The 24,296-nt window shown below is 39.7% G+C and overlaps 2 protein-coding genes and 1 non-coding gene across 3 annotated transcripts in view; 2 read left to right on the forward strand and 1 right to left on the reverse strand.

Moving 5' to 3' along the window:
• Positions 1-17,597, forward strand: part of EIF3A (eukaryotic translation initiation factor 3 subunit A) — a 47,728-nt gene extending 30,131 nt beyond the window's left edge. The window contains exons 10-22 of the mRNA XM_043980961.1: positions 501-617; positions 1,275-1,460; positions 3,518-3,865; positions 4,132-4,236; positions 4,324-4,437; positions 5,586-5,708; positions 6,825-6,978; positions 7,562-7,746; positions 11,588-11,673; positions 12,447-13,126; positions 14,280-14,466; positions 14,913-15,097; positions 16,310-17,597. Coding sequence (XP_043836896.1) covers positions 501-617; positions 1,275-1,460; positions 3,518-3,865; positions 4,132-4,236; positions 4,324-4,437; positions 5,586-5,708; positions 6,825-6,978; positions 7,562-7,746; positions 11,588-11,673; positions 12,447-13,126; positions 14,280-14,466; positions 14,913-15,097; positions 16,310-16,542 — 2,703 coding nt within the window. The 3' untranslated portion in view covers positions 16,543-17,597. The remainder of the gene's footprint in view (positions 1-500; positions 618-1,274; positions 1,461-3,517; positions 3,866-4,131; positions 4,237-4,323; positions 4,438-5,585; positions 5,709-6,824; positions 6,979-7,561; positions 7,747-11,587; positions 11,674-12,446; positions 13,127-14,279; positions 14,467-14,912; positions 15,098-16,309) is intronic.
• Positions 221-351, forward strand: LOC122745086. Its single transcript, XR_006355376.1, has one exon. It is a non-coding gene; the product is annotated as a small nucleolar RNA SNORA19 (small nucleolar RNA).
• A 1,886-nt stretch (positions 17,598-19,483) lies between the features above and the next one.
• NANOS1 (nanos C2HC-type zinc finger 1) lies at positions 19,484-24,050 on the reverse strand. Its single transcript, XM_043980962.1, is given in 5 exon segments — positions 19,484-22,918; positions 22,921-23,002; positions 23,004-23,098; positions 23,101-23,208; positions 23,211-24,050. Coding segments are annotated over 5 exon segments (1,269 nt in total). The 5' UTR covers positions 23,299-24,050; the 3' UTR covers positions 19,484-22,022.
• Between the last annotated feature and the right edge of the window lie 246 nt (positions 24,051-24,296).

Raw genomic sequence — 24,296 nt, forward strand, 5'->3', positions numbered from 1 at the left:
TTATTTGGTTATTGGCAGCATGATCCCTGGAATCAGGGGATCTAGTTTTAAGTTCTGGCACTAATACTTAAAAGCTGTTGGTGAATCATTTAACTCTGCTCAGGCTGTTTGCTCACCTGTGAAACACAGATAGTATTCTTGGAGCTTCCTCTCTGACAGTTTTTGTGGGGATCAAACCTCAAAGCAGTACATAAAGTTTCTGTGAAGTACTCGTGTCCTTATGCACGTTTCATTGGCCTGCTTTCATTGTTCAAGGGAGCAGTGTTATTTCTGACGTGCTATACAATTTGTAGAAGGTTAATTAGCAGCATAACTTGGTATAGTAATGCTGCCAGTCTCCTTCAAACAAATACAATACCTGGAACTGGGGGGGAAACCTGAAACAAAACATTTCTTAACCCAGTTTTTCTAAAACAGATGATAATGAAACCGTAAAGGTTTCTTCTGTTAATGTATTGTAGGGTGAGAAAGGAAAAAAATAATCATGTGTTCTTATGCAGGTGGCACAAATATATCAGAGCATTGAGTTTTCTCGTCTGACTTCTCTGGTTCCTTTTGTTGATGCTTTCCAACTGGAACGTGCTATTGTAGATGCAGCCAGACACTGTGATTTGCAAGTGAGTACCATTGAAAAAAAGATTACTGTAATTTCTAGGGGGGAAAGGAAAAGAAAATTAGTCATTCAGAATATTTTATATGTATGTATTATACTGTTATGATAGTAACAATTGTGTGAAGTAATCAGAGTTGTTTCATGTAACTTAAAATATGATTTTAAACTTAAAATATTTTGAATTCTTTACCCTGTGAGTAAAACCTTCTGTTCATTTTACACATCTATCAGCCAAGGATTTTTAAAGGCCTTTGTGCCAGGCACTGTGCTTAGCCACTGGCAACACAAATAGAAGGTATGAAACAATTTCTCCTCTTAAAAAGCTCACATGGATAACTATGTATGGCGAAGGTCAAAATAGGAATTGCTGTTTATTTCAGCTTCTACTTTAGTATTCCTTTTTAGTTTAACATTTTAAATTTGTCACATCTGGCCATACTAGGGTTGATATTTGGATCACATAGTTTATGGGTTGTGCCATGTGATTTTTTAAAAAACTTTTTTACAGGGGGCAGCTAGGGGTGGTGCAGTGGATAGAGCACTGGCCCTTGATTTAGGAGGACCTGAGTTTAAATGTGGCCTCAGACACTTAACACTTCCTAGCTGTGTGACCCTGGGCAAAAAAAAACCTTTTTACTAACTATAATTTAATTTTGTAAAGGTTCGTATTGATCACACTTCAAGAACATTAAGTTTTGGATCTGATTTGAATTACTCTACTCGAGAAGATGCACCAATTGGTCCTCACCTTCAAAGTATGCCATCTGAGCAGATAAGAAATCAGCTGACTGCTATGTCTTCGGTACTTGCCAAGGCATTGGAAGTTATTAAGCCTGCTCATGTTTTGGTATGTATCTTTAAACTTTCAAAGAAAAAATGAACTATACATATTACTAAAGAATAGGACTGTTAACTTTTTTTTTTAAATTTTAGCAAACTCCTTGTGTGAGGTTCATCCAATAGCTATTGCTCCAATCTCCTCCCCTTTGTTTTATAGCCTCTTCTTTTACACAGCAATTAGGAGAAATAGTATGTTTCATCCCTTCTTTTTCCTTTCTTCACTAGTATATTCCTTTCATTCACTCTTTGTCTTCAAAACTTCAGAATATTCACGTCTCCCTTTCAGGGGCCATTACTTTTCTTATTTAACTACCTCAGTATTCTTTGGAGACAGGTTCTAAAAGAAATTTGCTTATTCTCTCTCATTTCAAGTTTAGCATTTTTTCACAGCTCTTCTTTAGATTTCATGGGGTTTTTTGGACTTGTCCAAAGTTTGTCAGTTTTTCCTTGGTTCTTGTCTTTTCATCAGAATGGTCAGAAATTCCTTTATTCCATTGTCTATTTTCTCCTTGTAGGAAATACCTTTCTTTGTAGGATAATCTACTCTTGGTTTAAGACTACAGAAAACTACCTTTTTGTATGGTGTGATCCTTCTGGTTTTTAGTAAAAGCTCTGCTAGGTCTGGTGTGATTCTGTTTCCTGGTACTTGAACTTTGCAGTATTGCAGCAATTTTCTTTGACATGAGAGTACTGAATGGCTAAGATATTCTTGAGATTTCCTTTTCAGGTAATTGGTAGAGTTAACCTAGATCTTGGCCATTTCACTTAGGATTTCTTGAAATAATAGTGCCCAGGCTTTAAAAAATGGCAGTTTTTATGGAATCCAATCTTTTAAATTTGTTTTAATATTTTTTACTAATAGATGGAGTCACTGATTTCTGTTTAGATTATTCTAGTCTTTAGGAGTACTTGGGTAATGTTTACCACTTCATTTTCTAAGGTATTTTTCCAATTCTTTTCTCTGGAGCTTATGTTTCATTTTTAAAACAGTCGGTTTTTCTTCTAGATAGGAATTCTTGTCCTTGTGAAAAATCAACTTTTGCTTTTGAATCTCTGCTTGCAGCTCTAATGAAATTGCTCTCTTTTTGAGGGGAATCTCTAGATTTGCACTACTGTTTTAGTGTTAATTGGTGGGGTTTTTTTTATTTGATTGGTGTTTTTTTTCTGATTTACTTCTCTTTCTAGCTTTGCTTCCTGAATTGGGGTTTTGTGCCAGATCCAGGCATGGTCCCCTCTTTTGGGGGGAGTAGTGAGACCTCCTTAGCTTCTTCCTACATCTCCTGTGTTGACTTCTTACTCCTCAAGGTTTTAAATCCCCTACCCCCATCCTTGGGTGTCTTTTGGGATCTCAGGTCAGAGTGTTAGGGACCCAAGAATTCCCGAGGCTAGAAGTCTTTGGGCTTGTTGTTGCTACACTGCCCCCCTCTGGTTACTGTCTTCTGAGCTACAATTCCCCAGGACTATCAGGGTCCAAAAACTGGAACTTTTTAAGGGGAACTTTCTACTCTTGTTGCTTCCAGACACCATCTTACATGCTCTGGGTATCTCTGGTCATGATGGGGTGCTACCCTGCGTTGGTGTCAGCTTGGCTGACAGCCTTCATTCTGGTAGAGCGCTTTAAAAGTTTCAGGGGTGGAAGAAATCATAATACTCTAGTTATTGGATTTCTTGATCATTATTCATTTGGTGTCTACCTGACATTCTTGCAAGAATGGGAGCTGCCATGTTAGAAGTTCCTTATCTAAAATTATGTATGAGCTAGATTTTAATAAGACGTTTTAAGAACCTTTGACATTTAGAAAATCCTATCATAATCATGAGAGAGATATTGCAGTGGCTAGAATACTGAACTTAAGAAGACCTGAGTTCACTTTCTGCCTGAAGACACTTAAGAGTGTGACCCCTTGAGCAAATCACCACTTGGCCTCAGTAAATGGAAATAATAACATCTGTCTTACCAGGTTGTTGTCAGGATTAAATGCAATAATATATGGAAAGCTCTTTGCAAGCCTCAAAGAGCCACAGAAATGTCTACTATTAATTGCATCACTTCTTTTTTAATAGCAAGAAAAGGAAGAACAGCATCAGTTGGCTGTCACTGCTTATCTTAAAAACTCAAGAAAAGAACATCAACGCATTTTGGCTCGACGCCAGACAATTGAAGAGAGGAAGGAGCGCCTTGAGAGCCTGAATATTCAGCGTGAGAAAGAAGAGTTGGAACAGCGGGAAGCAGAGTTGCAGAAAGTCCGGAAAGCTGAGGAAGAGCGACTCCGTCAGGAAGCCAAGGAGAGGGAGAAAGAGCGCATCTTGCAAGAGCATGAACAAATCAAAAAGAAAACTGTCCGTGAGCGACTTGAGCAAATTAAGAAAACTGAACTTGGTGCCAAAGCTTTCAAAGATATTGATATTGAGGTGTGTGTCTTGTAGATCAAACTTGTAATTCTTGGGCTGATCCAGTAGCAAAATTAGTAACTAAATATTTTTACAGATTTTCTTTTTTTCAGTTTAAAAAATGCTTTTCTGATTTTAAAGTAGAAGAAATAAAATTGCATAAATGTATTTGTAATAAATTAAAATGTGAAACCCATTGTGAAAACATACCTTTGGAATCAATATAATTGTTTTCTGTATACATTTCTTAGGTAATTTAATAATTAGTGGGTATTTATTTCTACTAGGACCTTGAAGAATTGGATCCAGATTTTATTATGGCCAAGCAGGTTGAACAACTAGAGAAAGAAAAGAAAGAACTTCAAGAACGCCTGAAAAACCAGGAGAAGAAGGTAGCAGAAGAGGGGGTGGCTTACATTAATATGTCAACTTGGAAGTATTTATTTCATATATTCTACAGCAGTTCTTATTTTATTTAGATTGACTACTTTGAAAGAGCAAAACGATTAGAAGAAATACCTCTTATAAAGAATGCCTATGAAGAACAGAGAGTCAAAGATATGGACCTTTGGGAACAGCAGGAAGAAGAAAGAGTAAGCTTTTTACACCATTGCTGTATCTTCCCATGTGTAACTAAACAATTTCAGGACAGTTGCATTTCTGTGTAATTCTTTAGACTGTACTACAGAAATGCTTTGAAGCTATGCATACAGAAACATTTCTATTTAAAGATCTTGGTCACCCTTTCTGTTCTAGGCTGAGATCTCAAAAGCTGGAACTTGAAAACATGGGCAAAATCTGCTTTTGCTTCCCTGGGGCCCAGGGTCACTTGATCTGTTTTTCTAAAACCTGGGGATCTTAGCCTTTTTTGTGTCATGAGCTTCTGGATTCCCTTTCAGAATCATGCATGAAATAAACAAGGATGCAGTAGAAACTATTATATTGAAATGCAGTTTACAAAATATTTTTTAAAACAATAAAAGTTTATGGACCTAAGTTAAGAACTCTAGTTCTAAGTTGAGCCTCTCTTTGATACTTAACAAGTATCACATATTATGTTGAAATACCTTTCTCTGACTTGATTTTGACTTTTTATTTTACTCATTTATCTATGTGTTATTGAGCATTTTAAAAAGGAAAATCCTATACACCTCAGAATTTTTAATTGCTAGTTCTTTGCCACATAGTAATGGTCCTTTCATGGATATTCTTCAGGTATGATTCCCTGACCCTCTGATCTTCTCAAAGGTGAAGTCTTCAGGTTTCATCCTTCAGCTTATATTTTCCACAGAGTTCGAGTATATCAATGTAGGACTTGCTATAAATTATCTTGCCCTAATAAAATTGTGGGAATCAAGTGGATTGAAAAATAAGGTCCTTGATTTTCTGGTATTGAAAACATACCATGGAGGTTGTCGTCTTTGCAGTTTGGCATTATGGTATAAACCTTGTAATTGAGAATAATACCTAATAGTCCTGCTGGATTACAGCAGAGTGATCTCTAACAAAAGTTCTAGTGGCTTGAGAGGAAAATTATAGTAATACTCATACAGCCCTACTAAATTTATATTGGTTGAGTAGTTAAATATTTAGTTAATGGTAGTTACTAAGCATTTAGGAAGGTATAGGGAAACTACTTTCAATTTTTGCAGAATCAACTTGGATTGCATTTATATTTTAATATTAAAATTAGATTGTTATTTTTTAAATAACTAACAGTGGATATTTATCTATTTTACAGATTACTACTATGCAGCTGGAACGTGAAAAAGCCCTTGAACACAAGAATCGAATGTCAAGGATGCTGGAAGATAGAGATTTATTTGTAGAGAGACTAAAGGCAGCACGACAATCTGTTTATGAGGTAACCATCTCAGTGGTCCTTTCATTGAAGAGCCCTTATAAGGACTTCTGCACTACATCAATAGACTCATGATTTCATTCACATATATACTCTCTACAGTGGTGAAGATTGCCAAGCATCTGCTATTTCCATGTCTTATCTTATTAATTTCTTATGCCTATTCTACAACTCCTCCATAGAAGATCTTTTTACTGGAGGCTAACTTCTGGGTTTCTTAAACATTTTGTGGGTACCAGTTCAGCACTTCTAGCTACCTACTTACTATCTTTATCTTGTTAAATGATCAACCCATTTTGTTTTCAGATTACTCATTTCCTAGATTTTCTCCTTCATGCCACTTTTTGTGAATCAGGTTGTTAATAATATGTAGCAGTTGACTTAAGCCTGAACATTGGTGGCAAAAAAGAAAAAAAAATGGCCTTTTATGTCACGTAGTAGTTTGGGCATCATTGATGCTGCCGTTTGTTTCCCAAATGTCATTTGCCTCACTCTCCAGTTGTCAGACTCAGCCGCACTGCTTCTACAAGATATGTGTATTAATGGACTAGCAGATTTCCCATCTAACTATTTTTTTTTTTTTTTGAGCAATAGGCATTTTTCATCCTGTATGTGGATTGTTTGGGTTGTCCTCTTTGGCCATGGATCTTGTTAAGGAGGCCCAGTAGTAATTTTCACCTTGATGGAATTAGTGTTTTGAGGGCCTGGATATGATTAGAAAATCTTTAGACTCTTTAGGATGGATAGCCTATCCCTGACAGTATCCTTTCAGTATACAACCTCTTCCTTTCTCTGGTAATGTTTATGAGTCTATGAAATGGTGGATTCATTGCCATCTACATTCCTGGTATCCACTAACTTTGAGGGTGAGGGGAAGAGGGAACAACTTTAGCTGTTGGGTGTTGATAGTATTTCCAACCATTTCTGTTCAGCAATAGAACTCAGCATTTATATGCATGTATATTTATATTATTTACACATAGACATGTGAGCAAAAGAAAAGGTTAAAATGTCACTTAGTTCCAAATAGAACTCCGCATAGCAAATGTAGTCTATAACATCATCCTATTATTTCAGGCTCTTCTAACAAGAAGTTTTCATTTTGCTCATGCATTGCAGGAAAAACTTAAACAGTTTGAAGAAAGACTTGCCGAAGAAAGGCGCAGTCGCTTGGAAGAAAGGAAGAAGCAGCGCAAGGAGGAGCGCCGTGTGACTTACTACCGAGAAAAGGAGGAGGAAGAGCAGCGGCTGGCTGAGGAGCAGATGCTTAAAGGTGAGACAGTATTGGTGAGCTAGGTCAGTGACTTGGGTCTAACTGAAAACACATAGAAAACCATTTAACTGGAAATCAAAGCTTTTTCTTGTTATTCACTGACAAACTGACCATGGGCAAATCATCTCTGAATCTGTTTTCTCATTTATAAAATGAGGGACCTAGATTGGGTCAAATAATGTCTATGATTCCTGAATGTGGAGAAAATGTTTTATTATTGGGGTGTTCAGGTTGTTGTTTTTATTTTAAAGACTGCTACTTGTATAAATTTCCCAGCATTTGGCTCAGCAGATGCCAAGGTGATTGTTAAATCTTGGTTTTCCTTTCATTTGAGAATGTGCTTATAACCATTAGGAGGTTCAGATGTAACTCTCCCCACCCCCCCAACCCCCCTCCCCCATACTGGGTTTAAAGATATTTGTTCCTGATGAGAATTGTATGGCATACATTGCCCCCTGAAATTCTTGGGGCAATTTGTAATAGAAATATACAGCAGAGATTGTGTTAGTGTTAGAAAGCCAGAGGAAAAATGTGGGAGAAGGGTGAAATTTCAAACAAGTTCTAATCCCACAAATTGTTGCAGAGCGTGAAGAGAGGGAGCGTGCTGAACGTGAAAAACGTGAGGAAGAACAACGAGAATATCAGGAGCATGTCAAGAAACTAGAAGAAGTGGAAAGGAAAAAGCGCCAGAGAGAGATGGAAATTGAGGAAAGAGAACGTCGTAGAGAAGAAGAGAGAAGGATAGCTGATGATTCACTTTCTAGAAAGGTTAGTGTGAAAGTATTCCTATTATCTCTCCCATCTCAATGTTCTGTTGATCAGGGTTTGCTTCTATTTGATCAGAAATGTTTATGTACTGGTTTGACCTCTTATCACAACAATCAGGCATTCCCTGAGAAACAAATATAGATGAAAAATGGCAGTTGTGGCTATCAATTGCTGATATGTTTAAGTTATGCCTGTATTTGTCTTGGATTAAAAATGAGCCTTTAGCTCATTTAACAGCATCAGTCTGTAGAGGTCATTCACAGGAGGAAGGTTTTCCTAGAGTCTGTGACCCTTCTTGTGAAGGTAAGCCCCCACTACGTGCACAAGTGGTCTTATTTCATACTGTCTCCTCTATCATCCCCACCCTTTATCACTAATCTTTATTAGCTCACTGTCTCTTGGCTCCTTTCCTACTCCGTACACACTTCCCATATCTCCCCTGTCATGAAACCTTTACTTGTGCTGTCCATCTTCACTAGCCATTGTTCTGTGTGTCTTTCCTTTTGTGGGCTAACGTTCTTGCGAATACTAAGATTCTACCACTTTTCCTCGCTCTTTTTTTTTTCTTTTTTTAAAATTAAAATATTTTATTATTTTCCAGTTACATGTAGAAATAGTTTTCAACATTTGTTTATATAAGATTTCCAATTTCAAATTTTTCTCCCTCCCCCCCCTCCCCTAGACAGCAGGTAATCTGATATAGGTTATATATACATAATAACATTAAACATATTTCTGCATTAGTCATGTTATAAGAAGAACCAGAGCAAAAAGGAAAAACCTCAAAACAGAAAACCAACAGCACCAAAAACAAAAGAAATAGTATGGTCCAATCAGCATCCATATTCCACAGTTCCTTTTTTCAGGATTTGGAGAGCCTTTTCCAGGAACTTTCTTGTACCATTGGATTGGTGAGAAGAATCTAGTCTATCACAGTTGATCAACACATAATGTTGATGATACTGTGTACAATGTTCTCCTGGTTCTGCTCCCTTCACTCATCATCAGTTCATGCAAGTCCTTCCAGGTTTCTCTGAACTCCTTCTGCTCATCATTTCTTACAGCACAACAGTATTCCATTACATTCATATACCACAACTTGTTCAGCCATTCCCCAGTTGATGGACATCCCCTCAATTTCCAATTCCTTGCCACCACAAAAAGAGCAGCTATAAATATTTTTGTACATGTGGGTCCTTTTCCCTTTTTTATGATCTCTTTGGGGAAAAGGCCCAAAAGTGGTATTGCTGGGTCAAAGGGTATGCACAGCTTTATAGCCCTTTGGGCATAATTCCAAATTATTCCTCACTCTTAATGCAGTCTGATTTCCAGCCAACTTCATCATTCAATTGAAACTGCTCTCATTAGCTCTTACTTGGCAAATCCAGGGGCTTTTTCTTAATCCTCATTCTTGTTAACCTCTCTGCAGCCTTTGACAATGTGGGCCACCCTCTTATGCTTTTTAATGCTTTTTAGTGCTTCTCAGTTTCCTTTTGAGTGTTCATTTCATACTGCCTAACCGTGGGGGGGTGCCCTAGTCTGTTCTAGGCTCTCTTCTTTCTCTTTAATTTGATTTCATCAGCTCTTGTGGTTTCGATTATCATTCTCTTTTCAGATGACTCTTAGAACTGTGACCAACTGTAACCACTGCTTGTTTTAGACATCTTCTCTCCTCTTCCTAATTTTACTATTTCTGTTGAGGGTACCACCATCTTAGTCATCTAGGCTCAAACCCCCCATGTCATACTCAAAAACTCACTGCTCTCACTTGCCACACACATCTGTCATCTGTACCCCTTTGTCATACCCTGGTACAGTCCTCATCCATCTCCTCATGCAGGAGCTGCATGGTGGGTCTCCCTCTACTCCAGTCCATCCTCTACTCACCTGCCAAAGTGAGCTTCCTAAAATGCAAGTCTGATCATTTTAACCCTCATTTGAGAAAATTCAGTGGCTTCCTATGGCCTTCACATGCTCTGTTTGGGTCTTAAAGCACATCACACCAATCTACCCCTTTGTGGAAGTGTAAGATCCACAGGACTTTTGGACTTTTTAAACTGACACACTCTCTTTAAACACATATACACAGTTATATGTGCTTCAAATCGTGGCCTTCTCTTGTTGGGGTGGGGTGGGGGGGAGGGAAGGATACAGTTTGGAACTTAAAATGTAACAAAGAAGTAAATTTGGGGGGTGGAGCAATGAGAGTTAAGTGACTTGCCTGGGGTCACACAGCTAGTAAGTGTCAAGTGTCTGGGTCCTCCTGAATCCAGAGCCGGTGCTTTATCAACTGTGACACTAGCTGCCCCAAAGAAGTAAAATTTTAAGAATACTACTATATTATATTGGATAATTCTCCAGGACAGGGAAAGATAGTGGGAAAAACCAGTGTCATAACAACAAGAGATCAACAAAAACTTAACTAGAGAATTCATAATCTGCCCCCCTCCAACATACCTCACTCTTCTCCATGTACTCTGGGATGCAGTGACACTGGCCTTGTTTTCCCTTCCAAATCACCCTCTCCTTGTATTTTATTCATTCATTTATTTATCTATTCATTTATTTATTTAGTAAGTGTCTAGTGTCTGAGGTTGGATTTGAACTCACGTCCTACTGAATTCAAGGCTGGTGTTTTATACACTGCGCCACCTAGCTGCCCTCTCTCCTTGTATTTTTACTGGCTGTCCTGTATTCTTGGAATGATTTCCCTTCTTAGCTGTACCTCCTAGCTTCTCTCAAGTCTTAACCTAAATTCCCACCTGCAAGAAGCCTTTCACAATCTTCCTTAGTCTTAGTGCCTTCTGCCTAAGACCACCTACCATATATATTCTCTGTACATTTTATTTGTATGTAATTGTTTGCATGTTGTCTTTACCTTTAGAATGTGACCTCCTTGAAGTCAAACTGTTTTTTGCTTTTCATTGTATTTCCTGGTGCTTCACATAGTGCCTGGGGCATAGTGGAGGTTTAATAAATGCTGGCAGACTGACTGAAATTTTGTACCCTGAAAGTAGGATACAAATTTACAAGGATATACATTAGTGATTTTATAGCTGCGTTAATTCTCTCTCTCTCTCTCTCTCTCTCTCTCTCTCTCTTTTTTTTTTTTTGGTGGGGCAATGAGGGTTAAGTTACTTGCCCAGGGTTACACAGCTAGTAAGTGTCAAGTGTCTGAGGCTGGATTTGAATTCAGGTCCTCCTGCATTCAAGGCCAGTGCTTTATCCACTGCGCTACCTAGCTGCCCCGGTGCATTAATTCTTAAAGGTATTTTTTTAGTTTTATGTTGGGTTTTTAAGAATTTTGACAGTTGAGAAGGTTGTCCAGGAAAGTTTCTAAAATTTGTAGGGGCGGCTAGGTGGCGCAGTGGATAAAGCACCAACCCTGGAGTCAGGAGGACCTGAGTTCAAATCCGGCCTCCGACACTTGACACTAGCTGTGTGACCCTGGGCAAGTCACTTAACCCCAATTGCCTCACTTAAACAAAACAAAACAAAACACAAATTTTGTAAAGAACTTTTTAAAAGAAAACATTTTAGAAATCTGCAAGATTATCTCGTAATTTTAGGATTTTTAAAGAATACTTTTGGGGTGGCTAGGTGGTGCAGTGGATAAAGCACCAGCCCTGGATTCAGGAGTTTCCTGAGTTCAAATCCAGCCTCAGACACTTGACACTTACTAGCTGTGTGACCTTGGGCAAGTCACTTAACCCCCACTGCCCCGCAAAAAAAAAAAAAAAAGAAAAGAATACTTTTAAAGAAAAGAATTCTTAACGTGAATAAATAATTTAAATAAAAAGCTTGCACATGTGTTCCTTATATTTTACTTTGGTTGGTATAGGATACTCGTTGGGGTGATAGAGACTCTGAGAGCACTTGGAGAAGAGGTCCTGAAGTAGAATCAGAATGGAGACGTCCACCAGAAAAGTAAGTGTAATTGAGGGAAATTTACTTGACTATTCACTAGTCTTTTTTTAAAAATGCTAAATGGAGAAGAATGAATAGAGTGATCATGTATCCAATTTTGTCAATATGCTCAAATGCTTGCTCTCCCCTTCCTAGTTGTTGCTGACATCTTGATAATTCTGAAATTTTTTCCCCCTGTAATGAATACATAGGTACTGTAAACTTGGTAGAATTAATAGTTCCATCCTATACTTTTTTTAACACTACCTTAATGGTAAAAAGGTGCTCTTGTATAAATTTTATACAAAACAAACCGAGTTATTGATCAGAATTTTTTGTTGAGTTTTTTTAGTCATGTCTGACTCCCCATGACCCCATTTGGGGTTTTCTTGGCAAAGATACTGGGGTGGTTTGCCATTTCTTTCTCCAGCTCATTTTATAGATGAGGAACTGAGGTAAACAGGGTTAGACAACCTGTCCAGGCTAACATAGCTAGTAAGTGTCTGAGGCTGAATTCAAACTTAAAGCAGTAGGCCTGGAGTAAGGAAGATCTATCTGCTGAGCCATGTAGTTGCTATTTAATTAGAGGCCCCTTATATAAGTGAAATAATTCAAGCATTTTACTAACACATTATAGTTCCAAATTGAAACTTAGGTTGGGGCATTTATAAAGGTATTTGTAGAAAGGTATATTTAGAAGTGAAGTGTAACTTGTTTTCTTGAATGATCTAGTGATGTCTTTCATCCAGTATTTTGATTAATTCTGAAGAATTTTTCAACTTGTAATTTTACAGGGAATGGCGGCGTGGAGAAGGTCGTGATGAGGAGAGGTCTCTTCGAAGAGATGAAGACCGACCAAGACGTACAGGAGATGAAGAAGAGAGAGACTCTTCAAGAACAGATGAAGAACGAATTCCTCGACGTGGCATGGATGATGATAGGCCCCTTAGACGTGGTGGTGCTGATGAAGACAGATTCTCTCGTCGTGGGGCTGATGATGACCGACTTTGGCGTAATACAGATGATGATCGACCTCCCAGACGGGTTCTAGATGAAGACAGGGCAACGTGGCGTTCTGCAGATGATGATAGACCACCTAGGCGAGGACTAGATGATGATAGAAACTGGCGAACAGCTGATGAGGACAGAGGTCCCAGGCGTGGCATGGACGATGATAGAGGACCTAGGCGTGGCACTGATGAGGAAAAGCCGTCTTGGCGTAACACAGACGATGATAGGGGTCCTAGGCGTGGCATGGACGATGATAGGGGTCCTAGGCGTGGCATGGACGATGATAGAGGACCTCGGAGAAACACGGATGATGATAGAGACAGAATTTCCAGGCGTGGAGATGACGAGAGGACAACCTGGCGTAATTTGGATGATGATAGACTCTCTAGACGTGAAGATGACCGAATTCCCAGGCGTGGTGACGATTCGAGACCTGGTCTTTGGAGACCAGTTGGCAAACCAGGTAAAGTTCAGATCTCTTAAACACCTTGGTTTGGTTGCTTCTTATCTATTGGGTGTAGGAATTTTATAGAAAGATGGGGATTGTCTGGATTTTGTTACTTGTCTATAGCTAATCATAATTTAAACAGTTAAAATGGTTATTTTTTTATTCCTCATCCCTACTTTTACATACCCATACCTGTCTGGTGTATGCTTTATGTCAAGCACTGTGCTTACTAGATACTTTCTATCTTCAAGGTATTTATGATATAATGAGAAAAAACTAGCATGACAAAAAATTTGAAGAAAGTAGACTCATAGATTTATAGCTGGATTGCTTCAGAAGTCATCGAATTTGTCATTTTACACGTTGGTTACTGAAGCCCACGGACTTAAGTGATTTGCTGAAAGTCACACAGGTAGTGGAAGAATCTCATGATTTGAGACAATATACTTCTAACCTGTAATTATAAATAAAGCAAGACTTCAAATTCAGAAAATTAAAAACTAATTTGTTCATAACAGTAATATTTGAATTTTGATTGCATACTAAATGTTGATAGTATTAAATGTATTCCCCAAGTGAATTGTTAGGTTTGTTTAATTAAATTTTATAAATGTGCAATGGAAAGGCAAAGGAGCGCTAGATAAGGGCATTAGAATCCCTAATTATGAGGGGACAAGTTCATTTTGAGGTAGGGCCAGTAGTATGTTGAAGAAATCCTTTAGTTGAAAAATTAGTTGAAAATGTTGGAAAGGATGTGAGCTGCTTGACTGAATCATGCACGGGGTTGTATTCTTTCATCTCTTTTCACCAAAAGTTTTTAACTTAGAAGTACATCCCTGTACCCTCTAAATTTGGGAAGGGGAGTAGAGGATTATGTCTATTAAGTAAAATAAGAGTCCTGTACCTTATTTTATGAAAGTGTGAAGTATCTAAAAAAGAGCTTAAATTTTCCTAATAGTGATTATTCTAATAATGTTAATAATTATGTTAAAACAGAGCCACTTAGTCCATGATTTAGGGAGCTTCTTCATTTTGTTTTCTTGTCATAACTTAAGTATTCTGAATATAATATTTGGGATACTGAATTAGGAATTATGAGAATTAACAATTACATACCACCTGTGGAATAAACTATTGGAAATAAGTTTCCTTTTTTTTTTTTTTAAAGGTGGCTGGAGAGAGAGAGAGAAAGCAAGAGAGGAAAGCTGGGCTCCACCTCGAGATTCTAGGCCATCAGAAGACCGTGAATGGGATAGAGACAAAGAAAGGGATAGAGATCAAGATCGTGAAGAAAATGATAAAGAACATGAAAGAGAGAGAGATGGTGATCGTGAAGATCGGTTCAGGAGATCTAGGTTTGTCTATGATGTTGTGAAGGGGTGGATTTCTCTATTTAAAATCCCAACTACTTTTAGGGAGGAGACAGGACTTTTTTAGACTCAAGACTGGTAGTGCTAAGTTTTTGTTAATAACTTGTATAGGAAAATGGAAGCTTAATGTCTTATTTTCTGTTAGTGGGAATGGTTTTTATATTGCTATTTCCATGTATTGTAAACTTAACTGGGTTATTTTGTTCCCATGATGTACTTTGCCAGATAAGTAACTGAAATTTAAGAGCAATGTCACTTATTTTAAATGTGGGTAAAAATTGGCCTTCTGTATATGTTCTTAAGTTACTATTATCTCCAAAGAAGTCCAAAAACAAATGGGTTAAATTTGTGTGTGTGTGTGTGTGTGTGTGTGTGTGTGTGTGTAAGATTTTTTTTTTTAATGGGTTAACTTAATTTTAAAATGTCAACAGAGATGAGACTGGATGGAGAAGACCAGCTGAGGAAGCTTCAAGTTGGAGAGATTCAAATCGCCGTGATGAATGGGATAGAGATGACCGTCGTGGTCGTGACAGAGATGATCGAGGAGGAAGAGACTTACGAGATAGACGAGATGATAGAGACAGAAGAGGGCCCCTAAGGAGTGAGCGTGAAGAAAGTAAGGACATTATAAATTCCTAAATATTTGAGACAAAGAACCTTTAACGTTGGGTCTGTGCACTTGGGTGGGGGAAAAATTGTTTATACTAATCTCTTTTTTTAAAAATTTGTAATAAAGTATTTTATTTTTTTCCCGTTACATGTAAAGATAGTTCTCAACTTTTGTTTATACAAGCTTTCCAATTTCAGATTTTTCTCCCTCCCTCCCTATACTAATGTCTTTTTTTGGGGGGGGGGGTTGTGAGGCAATTGGGGTTAAGTGACTTGCCCAGGGTCACACAGCTAGTAAGTGTTAAATGTCTGAGACCGGACTTGAACTCAGGTCCTCCTGAATCCAGGGCCAGTGCTCTATCCACTGTGCCACCTAGCTGCCCCTATACTAATGTCTTAATTGAAATTTAGGGTCTCTCCCAGTAATTGCATTCTGAAATGAGATCTGTAGGCTTCACCAGAACATGACACAAAAACAGTTAAATACCTCAGCTGTAATAAAACTTGGTTTTATTTAGCAATTACTTGGTTGGGTTTCTACACAAGATACCAAGTTAATAGTTGTTGATTCAGTGTTATGAACACGTCATTGTTCAAACATTCATAGATTATATATATAGTGACTTCAAATTTGAACATAACCAGTAAAAAGCATATGTTAAGCTTAATAAAGGCAGTTCAGCTTAATAAAAATGTGCCGAGAGGCAATTTACCAACATAGTGCTCACAACAAAGACATTTAGGTCAATAAGTGAAAATGTTCACATTTTCCTAAACCCTTCTTTCTGGGGGTAATTAAAATACTTAATGTTTTGCCAGTTTGCACGATCAGGTATATCACAAGTATTGTCAATGGTTTCAGTGATTAGAAACTGGTTCAAAGGTTTGGGGAATACACTTTAAGTGATTAGAGGACCTTTCAGTTCTTCAGGGACTGGATAGCCCCTTGTCATAGAGGTTTGTATACTCATGGGTCTCATGCACTAGGGGGTGAGTGACGATTTTTGCGTCTGGTTTGCTTTTTTTGTTTTTAAGTACAACCTAATTATTTTTTTCTCAACCTAATTATTTCTTACAGACTAGATAACAAACACTTCTATTCACTAGTTTTGGGGGGGGGCGGGTTCCCTGTGCTCTGAGTAATTTGAAGTTTTCCTGTTTTAGAGGCCTAGGTGCCAAGGAAACAGTTGTTGCCAACCATTTTTCTTATATATTTCAGCAAGCTCCTGGAGACGCACTGAGGAAAGGAAAGATGATCGGGCAGAAGAGCGTGAGACTCCTCGTCGAATTCCTCCTCCTGCTCTTTCAAGAGACCGAGAAAGAGAAGGTGAAAAGGAAAGGGGTGGCTCATGGAGAACAGAAAAAGATCGAGAATCCAGAGAATCTAGAGAATCTCTTCGTCGAACCAAAAATGAGACTGACGAAGATGGATGGACCACTGTACGACGTTAAATCTCAAGAGAAACACTGTCTATACTGGTGTTTTATCATAGGTTTGGTCACATTCAAGGATTATTATATTTGTGCTTAAACCATTCTAAATTGGATTTCTTTAACTAATGTTGTTTCACCATAACATGAAAAGCATGAACTTGTATTAATCCTATATAGATTGATCATGCATTGTATCTGCAGCAGGAAGTTGGAAAACTGAATGCCATTTTCTGAAATTTAAAGTGTTGCATTATTTCACTGATCATTTGTTTACAAAAAAAATTTTAAAAACCCATAAAATTTAAAATGTGAATCCTTCAGGTATTGAGTAGCACATATATCTGAGTATAAAGCTGATCTCTCTTCTTTTTCAATTTCAAAATATCTAGTCTTATTTTGGAATGAGGTAAGGTTCTGTCATAGAAAAATGTATTTGAGTATCTTTAAAGCAGTGGTATCGAAAAAAACAGCTGAAGCAATTTTCCTTTACACAAGAGCTGTTGTGGAAACATACCTCTTCAGGTATTTTGAGGCCAGGCTTTTCCGAGGTATTTATTATCTGAATTTAGAAAAGGTTTTAGGTTCACATTAAGTGCAGTAAACATTATGAACATTGGATACAGTGGAGAATTGTCTGCAGGTATTACTTGAATGCTGGTGGATGTAGAACAATTTGAAGTCATTGTTCTAATGAAATAGGAGTACTGCTGATATGTGAAACCAGAAAGATACAGCTTTTAAATGGAAAGCATTGGGTGAATCTAGTGCTGAGTTTTTTCTGTTGCCAATAGCAAACTGCTTTTCCATTAATGGAGAATTCATGCCTTTCAAGCATTTTAAATATGACAATATTTATAAATGTGTGGTTTTGGAGGAATTGTTTAAATTCTTTTCCTAATTTCCTTTGTCTTCAGGATAGATTCATTCAGCAAGTACTTTGTAGTAATGACTGTGTTGACTTCAATTTTGAAGTGTAGTAGCCATGTTAATTATTAACTCTTTGGTCTTATTGAAGCCAACACAGTACTTGCTGCTGTGTTTTTTCTTCAATGATAAATAAAATACTTACAGAATTTGCTTGTCTTGATTTTAATCATTATCTTTACTCCAAAAAGTGGTAGGTGTTGTGACCAATTTATGCAGCTTCAGCCCTTTTTTCGGTTTCAAGAATTTTGTCTTTTCAGTTTAATATCACTTGTTATTTTTCAATATTTCAAATTTCAGCATTGAAGAAAATGAGCCAAAATTACAGAAGAAAAGCTAACTAAAGAAACTTGTCATCTCTTTCTTCATAATTACATGAGCAGTTACTTAGTTTTAAATTTTATGACTTGTTATTTGTTCTTCCTATACCATATAGTGCCAGTTACAGGTTTAATTTGCCTCATATGTTTTCAGGGGAAACTAAAAACATCCCATTAATGATCATTTTAGATCTCCATCATAGTGAACAAACTTTTTAAAAAGCTGTTATATATGCTTATGACCAGAAGAGGGAGCATTACCCCATTAGAAACAGGAAAGTGAAAGCAGTTGTCAATTTTGTTTTAGTTGGTAATGGGAAAAAACCACAAACTGGTTGCCCTAATTATTTAATGTGTAGAATATTTACCAAATGCAGTCAGTCTCCTTTTCTGTATTGAAAGCTACATGACAGATACTCAAACCTATTATTTTGTATTTGGATTAGCACCACTAAAATTTTATCCTTCTTTTAAGAGGTCCTTAAACTTTGTTTATATGCTTTGTGTTAAATTAGCTTGAACTAAAACCATGACTACACACACAGTACCTAACTTTATGAATTAGGTCATGTTAAGAATTTTGAAGTCTTTTACATAAAAATAATTATAAATGGTGAGGTTATTGAGGCTGCCCTGTTCCTTTTGAACAGCCATACAACCAAAATAGTACCCAGCTTAGTCTTAACTCAGTTCTGGATCTAAGGAGAAAGCAAGCCTCCTGCTTCTCTTCAATCAGCAGTCTCATTCCCTCAATGGTTCAGATTACTTTCAGCCTAATTCACCTGTGAAAGACTAGTAATCACTTAACCTTCGCAGAAGTATTTCCATTTTTAAAAAGAAAGATGCTTTTCAATTCTAATAAGGTGATGTGGCAAATACTTTGAGGAGCCCCTCACCTAGCATTATTCTAGCATCAACTAGCTTTTCATAGCTCTTTTTACTCTCTTTAGGAACCCCACAATTTCTTCTGAAGCCTTGGAGCTTTCATTATAGTTCTGGATGTGACAGGATCTTTAAATTAGTACTATTTAGTAATGAGTTTATTGATTAAAAAGTACACATTTTCCCTACTACATCATCATTGGAAGCTCATTACTAATTAGGTACTGTAGGTATCCACATCTACAGATGAGAAAGTGAGGCTCTGAGAGGGTGTGATCTCCTCATGGTCCCTTTACTGATACCAGATTTCATGTATCCCTAATTTGTCAGTGTTACTTCTGTTACCCCATGCTGATAGCCCACCTCAAGTATAGCTGCAGTTTGAGACTGTACTTTTGAAATAGATTTCATAGAATTAGTCAATGTGCCAACACTAATCTCTCTTCATCTTGATAGCAGAAGGAAAAAATTCATTTTGTTTTTAAAGCAGTTGTGAATTTAAATTACACAATTTATTGGTCTGAATTTGCTAACTATACATTTAGATTTACTTTTCTGTGATGGGAGTGTCTTGCCTACAACTGTTTACCTGTAAACAATAAAATAATGAGGCAGCCAAGCGTAGCGTAAACTTGGGAGTCGGGAGACCAGAGAGTCCTACATCTACCATTAATCAACCAAATGTTTGGAAAAGATAAAACCTACATGGGTCTTTTCTAAACCGCAAAAATGACTGAATGGATTGAATTAATATATAAGGTCTTTCCTCACTGTTATGTTTATTTAGTAACTTTGTTCCTGCCTCCAATTATGTCAGGACAAACACTGCACTTGTGTGTTATAGAAAAAATAAGACAAGCGGGAACATTACTGTGTAGAAAGGATCAGCATCCTTTTGTGAAAAATCATGAGGACATTCAATCAAGTAGAAGAGGAAATAACTTTGGTTGAGAAAGTGTTAGGACCTTAAATAGAGGCATGTCCTTAATAATTGGCATTAATCTGACCACTATTAAATCTATAAATTGCTGTTTTACCATCTCCCTAACAGGGCAACTGTGAAACTTTCAAGCCCTTAGAATTGAGTCCTAAGCATATTATCAAACTCCCTATTTAAAAGATTTATTTTGGGCCATTACCAGCTTTGGTTAAAGATCAGGCTTTTAATTTGAAGCTTGACTTTTGGTGGGGGTTGCTGGAGTCTTTATTTACTTAGGGTCTGACAAGAATTCTTAACAAAAACAACACTAACAAAAGTGGATAGCATTCCTAGTAAAACTTTAACTAAACACATAAGCTAAACTGAACATTTTAACTTTACCTGAGCATTTACTTTTTTAAACCCATGGTTTTAAAAAATAATTGTCACAACTACTGCACTCAGATCCCAGGTTAGTATGAAAGCAACTTTTTGAAAAATAAATTACCTCAATCCCCAAAGCTTATTGCTTTAAGAATTCATTCCTTTTTTAAAGAGGGGTGGGTGTTTCATTTTAGTACTGGCCAAATTTTGAGTTCCTGTGTAAAAATAACTCCCAACAGCATAGACAATTCCAGTACAAAGATTTGACAAGTTATTGGAACTAGCATGTATTATCTAAATCACCCCAGTTATGAAATCGATGCCATCATTATGTCTAACCAACTTAACTCTTTCTGTTGTAAGTTAGTGGCTTTGAAACAAGCAACTACTCTACCCTGTTCATCACCAGAAACCGCAAAATACTGGTTTCCCTTAAGTAATTGATGGTGTTTACATAGTAACACATTTCTATCCTTCAGATGAGCTCATCTCCTGTATTTTTTGTTCAAACCCCTTGTCTTTTTGATATGTAAGAATTTACGAAGAGGCAACACTAAATGTGGCTCTTAACATTCAAAGGAAAGAAAGGCAAAGGCTGGAGAACAGTGACCTGGGTCAGAAATGGCCATACTTTCTAAGGAGAATGAAGAATTGATTCTGAGGTAGGCAACTAACTGTATTATGCTATCAGCTCCTAACATTCATCAGGTGTGAGGCAAGTCTTGTCTCTCCTCCAAACCTGTTGCTATAGTCAGTGCTATATATAAGGTTAATTTAAAAACTGCTAATATAAGAAACTGCCTCAAGAGTCACAAAGAGCCAAGATACAAGCTAAATGCAGGTTCTACACTTAATGCTTCCAGTTGACCTCTTCCACAAGCTCTAAATGTTTCCAGGATTATCTGAAGACAAAGGTTTCAACCCTCAATGTTTGAGAGAAAACTGGCCAGTGTCTTCACTCTTGAGTAGTTAAAGATGCAGGGCCATATACAGCTGACAACAAAACCTCCCTTCCTCCCAAGTTCCATAGGCTGGTCAGTCCCATAACTTAGAAAGATGCAAGGAAAAAAAGTTACAAGAAATGAAAGAGTCCAGGGAAGGTCTGAGCAAGAATAATAAATTCATATACTATTACTGTATAAACACACAACCAAATTTTAAACAGCACCATTTCCAAGTGTATACACAATATGATATGCAACTTGGCACAGTTTCTAGGGGAAGAGGGAAAAAAGCTAGTTTCTAATTTGGCAATAGACGATCTGATATAGAACAATAAACTGTCTTTTAGCTTAAGTGCAATTCAGTTTGTGTACTTTACCTCTCCAGCTACAATGTAAATAAGCAATCTCAAGTCAATCATTACTGAAATTAATATTAGAAAGTAACCATCATAACATTGCTTCTGTCAGATTCTCGATTTAGCTGGAATTAAGGTAACTGAGAAAGAGGAATGTCAAGAAACATTACTTGCCACGGTTAGGTTATCTTAGTCCCTTTTAGGAGAACATTTCAATGTACTCCCTAGTAAACACTATGAAGTAGTCTTCATTTTGTGGACATACCATAAAACCTCGAGTTCCTTTAGCCCAGTTTAGAGGCTTTTAAAAAATATGTGACTTAAAGTGCCTCCATAATTTGATTCATTAAAGTAAAACATCCAAGATTAAACAGAATATTTCATACTGATATGTCCATCTAAAATCAGATAATTGTATACAGTAAACAAATACAGTGCATCTAAGCTGTGATATAATTGAATCAGGAATTCAACACCCAGACACAACTGAGCTCTAGGTGTGTACAAACTAGACTTTAAGTTATACATAAACCAGTTTTTTTTGACATTCTATTCTCAATCGGCGCCCCATATATGTGTGTATACATAGGCATGTATATACACATATACATATATAAAAGTAATCCTCCCAGACTTCAAACGAAAACAAGACATCCAAAGTTTAAATCGCAACCAACTGTTCGTTCCACTTTCTCCAGTTTCCTTCCTTGGAAGCCAACAGGAAGAGGTGGGCGAAGAGAACAACAAAAAATCCCCAACACAAAATCCTTCAGCGGATCTTCTTGCCCAAGACGTTCCTGGCATTTTTGATTTGTTTGGTGGCGTGCGCCTGCATTTTGGAGAGGGGACAGTATTTGATGGTATGGGCATTGTCCCCGCTGGCCCCGCACAGGGGGCACGTGTACCTCCGCAGCACCGGGCACAGGACGCGCCCGTCGGGTCCCTTCAGGATGTGGGTCGTGTAGAGAGCCACGGCCTCCTTGTTGTTCCTGCAGAACACACAGACCTGCAGGTCGGGCTTCAGCAGCCGTGCCCCCGGCTTGGGCCCGCTCTGCAGCCGGGGCTCGGCGGCCCCTCCCCACGCCGGAGCCCGCTCCCTCTCCAAGGGCTCCGAGGCGCAATCGAAGAGAACGGCGGCGGCGGCAGCCGCAGCCGGCCCGGCGCCGCCCGAGAAGGGGCTGAAGTCGGCGAAGCGCTCCTCCAGCAGGCCGTCGGCGGGGTGGCCTCCGCACAGCTCCAGGTCCCGCAGATCTAGGGCGCTGCCGAAATAGGGGGTCGCGGCCGCCTCCTCGTCGTCGTCCTCTTCGTCGTCGGGCGGCCCCAGCGCCGCCGCGGCCACCACCATCCCCCCGGCGGCCCCGGCGTGGGGCGAGCAGCAGGACGACGACGACGACGAGGATGGGGAGGCGGGGTCCCCGCCGAAGCTCTTCTCTTCGCCCACCGCCTTGGTGATGAACGTGGCGAGCCCCAGGTAGTCGTTCCACGAGTTGAAGGCGCTCCCGGCTCCGTGGGGATGGTGGCTCTTAGCAGTCACGTAGCGAGCGCTTTGCAAAAAAGCCATGGGCGGGGGGTGCTGGCGCTGGTGGGGGTGATGGTGCGGCGGCGGGAGCTTGCTGGCCACAGCCTGGAAAGCCTCCATCGGGGACTGCGCGCACTTCTCCCCGCGCAGACCGCTCTCTCGGCCCCGGAGCGGGGCACTGGGGGCCAAGCCGAACCAGCGAAGGGGGTGGGGCCGGCTCGGCAGATTTTTATCGCCCACCCACCATCCCCCTTCTTCTTCCTCCTCCTCCTCCTCCTCCTCGGTGTCGTCGTCGTCCCTTCCCCGCCCCCTTCGCGTTCCCCCGCCCCAAACAAGTTCGCCAGCGCCCCCGGGGCTGCTCCCGCTCGCTTTTTTGCAGCTGGGGCTCCAGGGCGGCTACGATGAGGTGGACCTGGAGCCCGGGGAGGGGGAGGGTCGTCTTTGCTTGCCTCCCGCCGCACGGCCTCCGCACCCCACGTGCAGCCGCGGCCGCCCAGCTCTGGGGCAGCTGTGGGGATGGTTTCATTCTAGGGACCCGGGTGGGGGTGGGGGAGGAGGCCCAGCCCCGGGGCTGATGCTAATTGGCTGGAAGCCAGAACTCCCCCCACGCCAGGGCCGCCGCTCCGGACGCGGATTGGTCGATGCCGTGGAAGGGGCTGTCCTCCCTCCGCAGATGCATGGGAGAAGGAGGGGGTGGGGGGGGTGCGGAGGAGAAGGAGGGAAAGGGTGGTGGGCGGCGCAGCGGATTCGAATCCCGCCTTCGCCTAGCGCTGGGTTTAGGGCTTTGGGAGCAGGTGAAGCGGCCTTGTGTCTTTGCTGGCTCCTCCAGGACTCTGCTCTTGAACTGACCAGAGCCATCCACCAGCCGCGTCCGGCACTGAGCACGGGCCTACTTCCTCGCGCGCGCGGACACATCCACATCCACCTGCCAATTTGAGATCATCCTTAGCCTGCTCGGTTGGGGTGGGGGAGGAGAGATGAGGATGCGCGTTTCAATCGAAGGTTGGGAAAGAGCCCCCGTTTTCACTCGGACACACAAGGAAATAGGCAAAGTAATTCCCTAGCAAATGAGATGGTTGACAGGTATCACGGTGCTGACAAAATGGGAAGCTCTGTCGGGGCGGCGGGGGAAGGCTCTGGAATTACTCAGTATCATTGGTTCGTTCCCAGTGAAATGGCTCCGCCAAACCCTCAGCCCATGGAGTCAGCGCCCTGCAGGCAGCTTGCTAGTGGTCCTCAGATGATCTTCCCAAACCCTTCCAGCCTCTGCTTAGCCTTGCAACGCGGAAGTGGACCAGGTCTAGAATCAGAATCGAAACGTGACATCTGGAGAAGGACCCCGAGTGAGCAAGCATTGGCCGGCTTAGGGGTAGTGGAAAAAGCCCTTGTTTTGGATCATAGACCTGCTTGTTGGTTGCTACCCTTGTTTCATTTCTTTGAGCCTCCTTTTCCTCATTCTGAAAAGGCAAGGCGATTTAGGCTAAGGTCTGTTTTAGCTTCAAATCCTGTGAAGAATTAGTCCAT

Source organism: Dromiciops gliroides, chromosome 2 (genome assembly GCF_019393635.1).
Source record: "Dromiciops gliroides isolate mDroGli1 chromosome 2, mDroGli1.pri, whole genome shotgun sequence".
NCBI classification, from domain to species: Eukaryota; Metazoa; Chordata; class Mammalia; order Microbiotheria; family Microbiotheriidae; genus Dromiciops; species Dromiciops gliroides.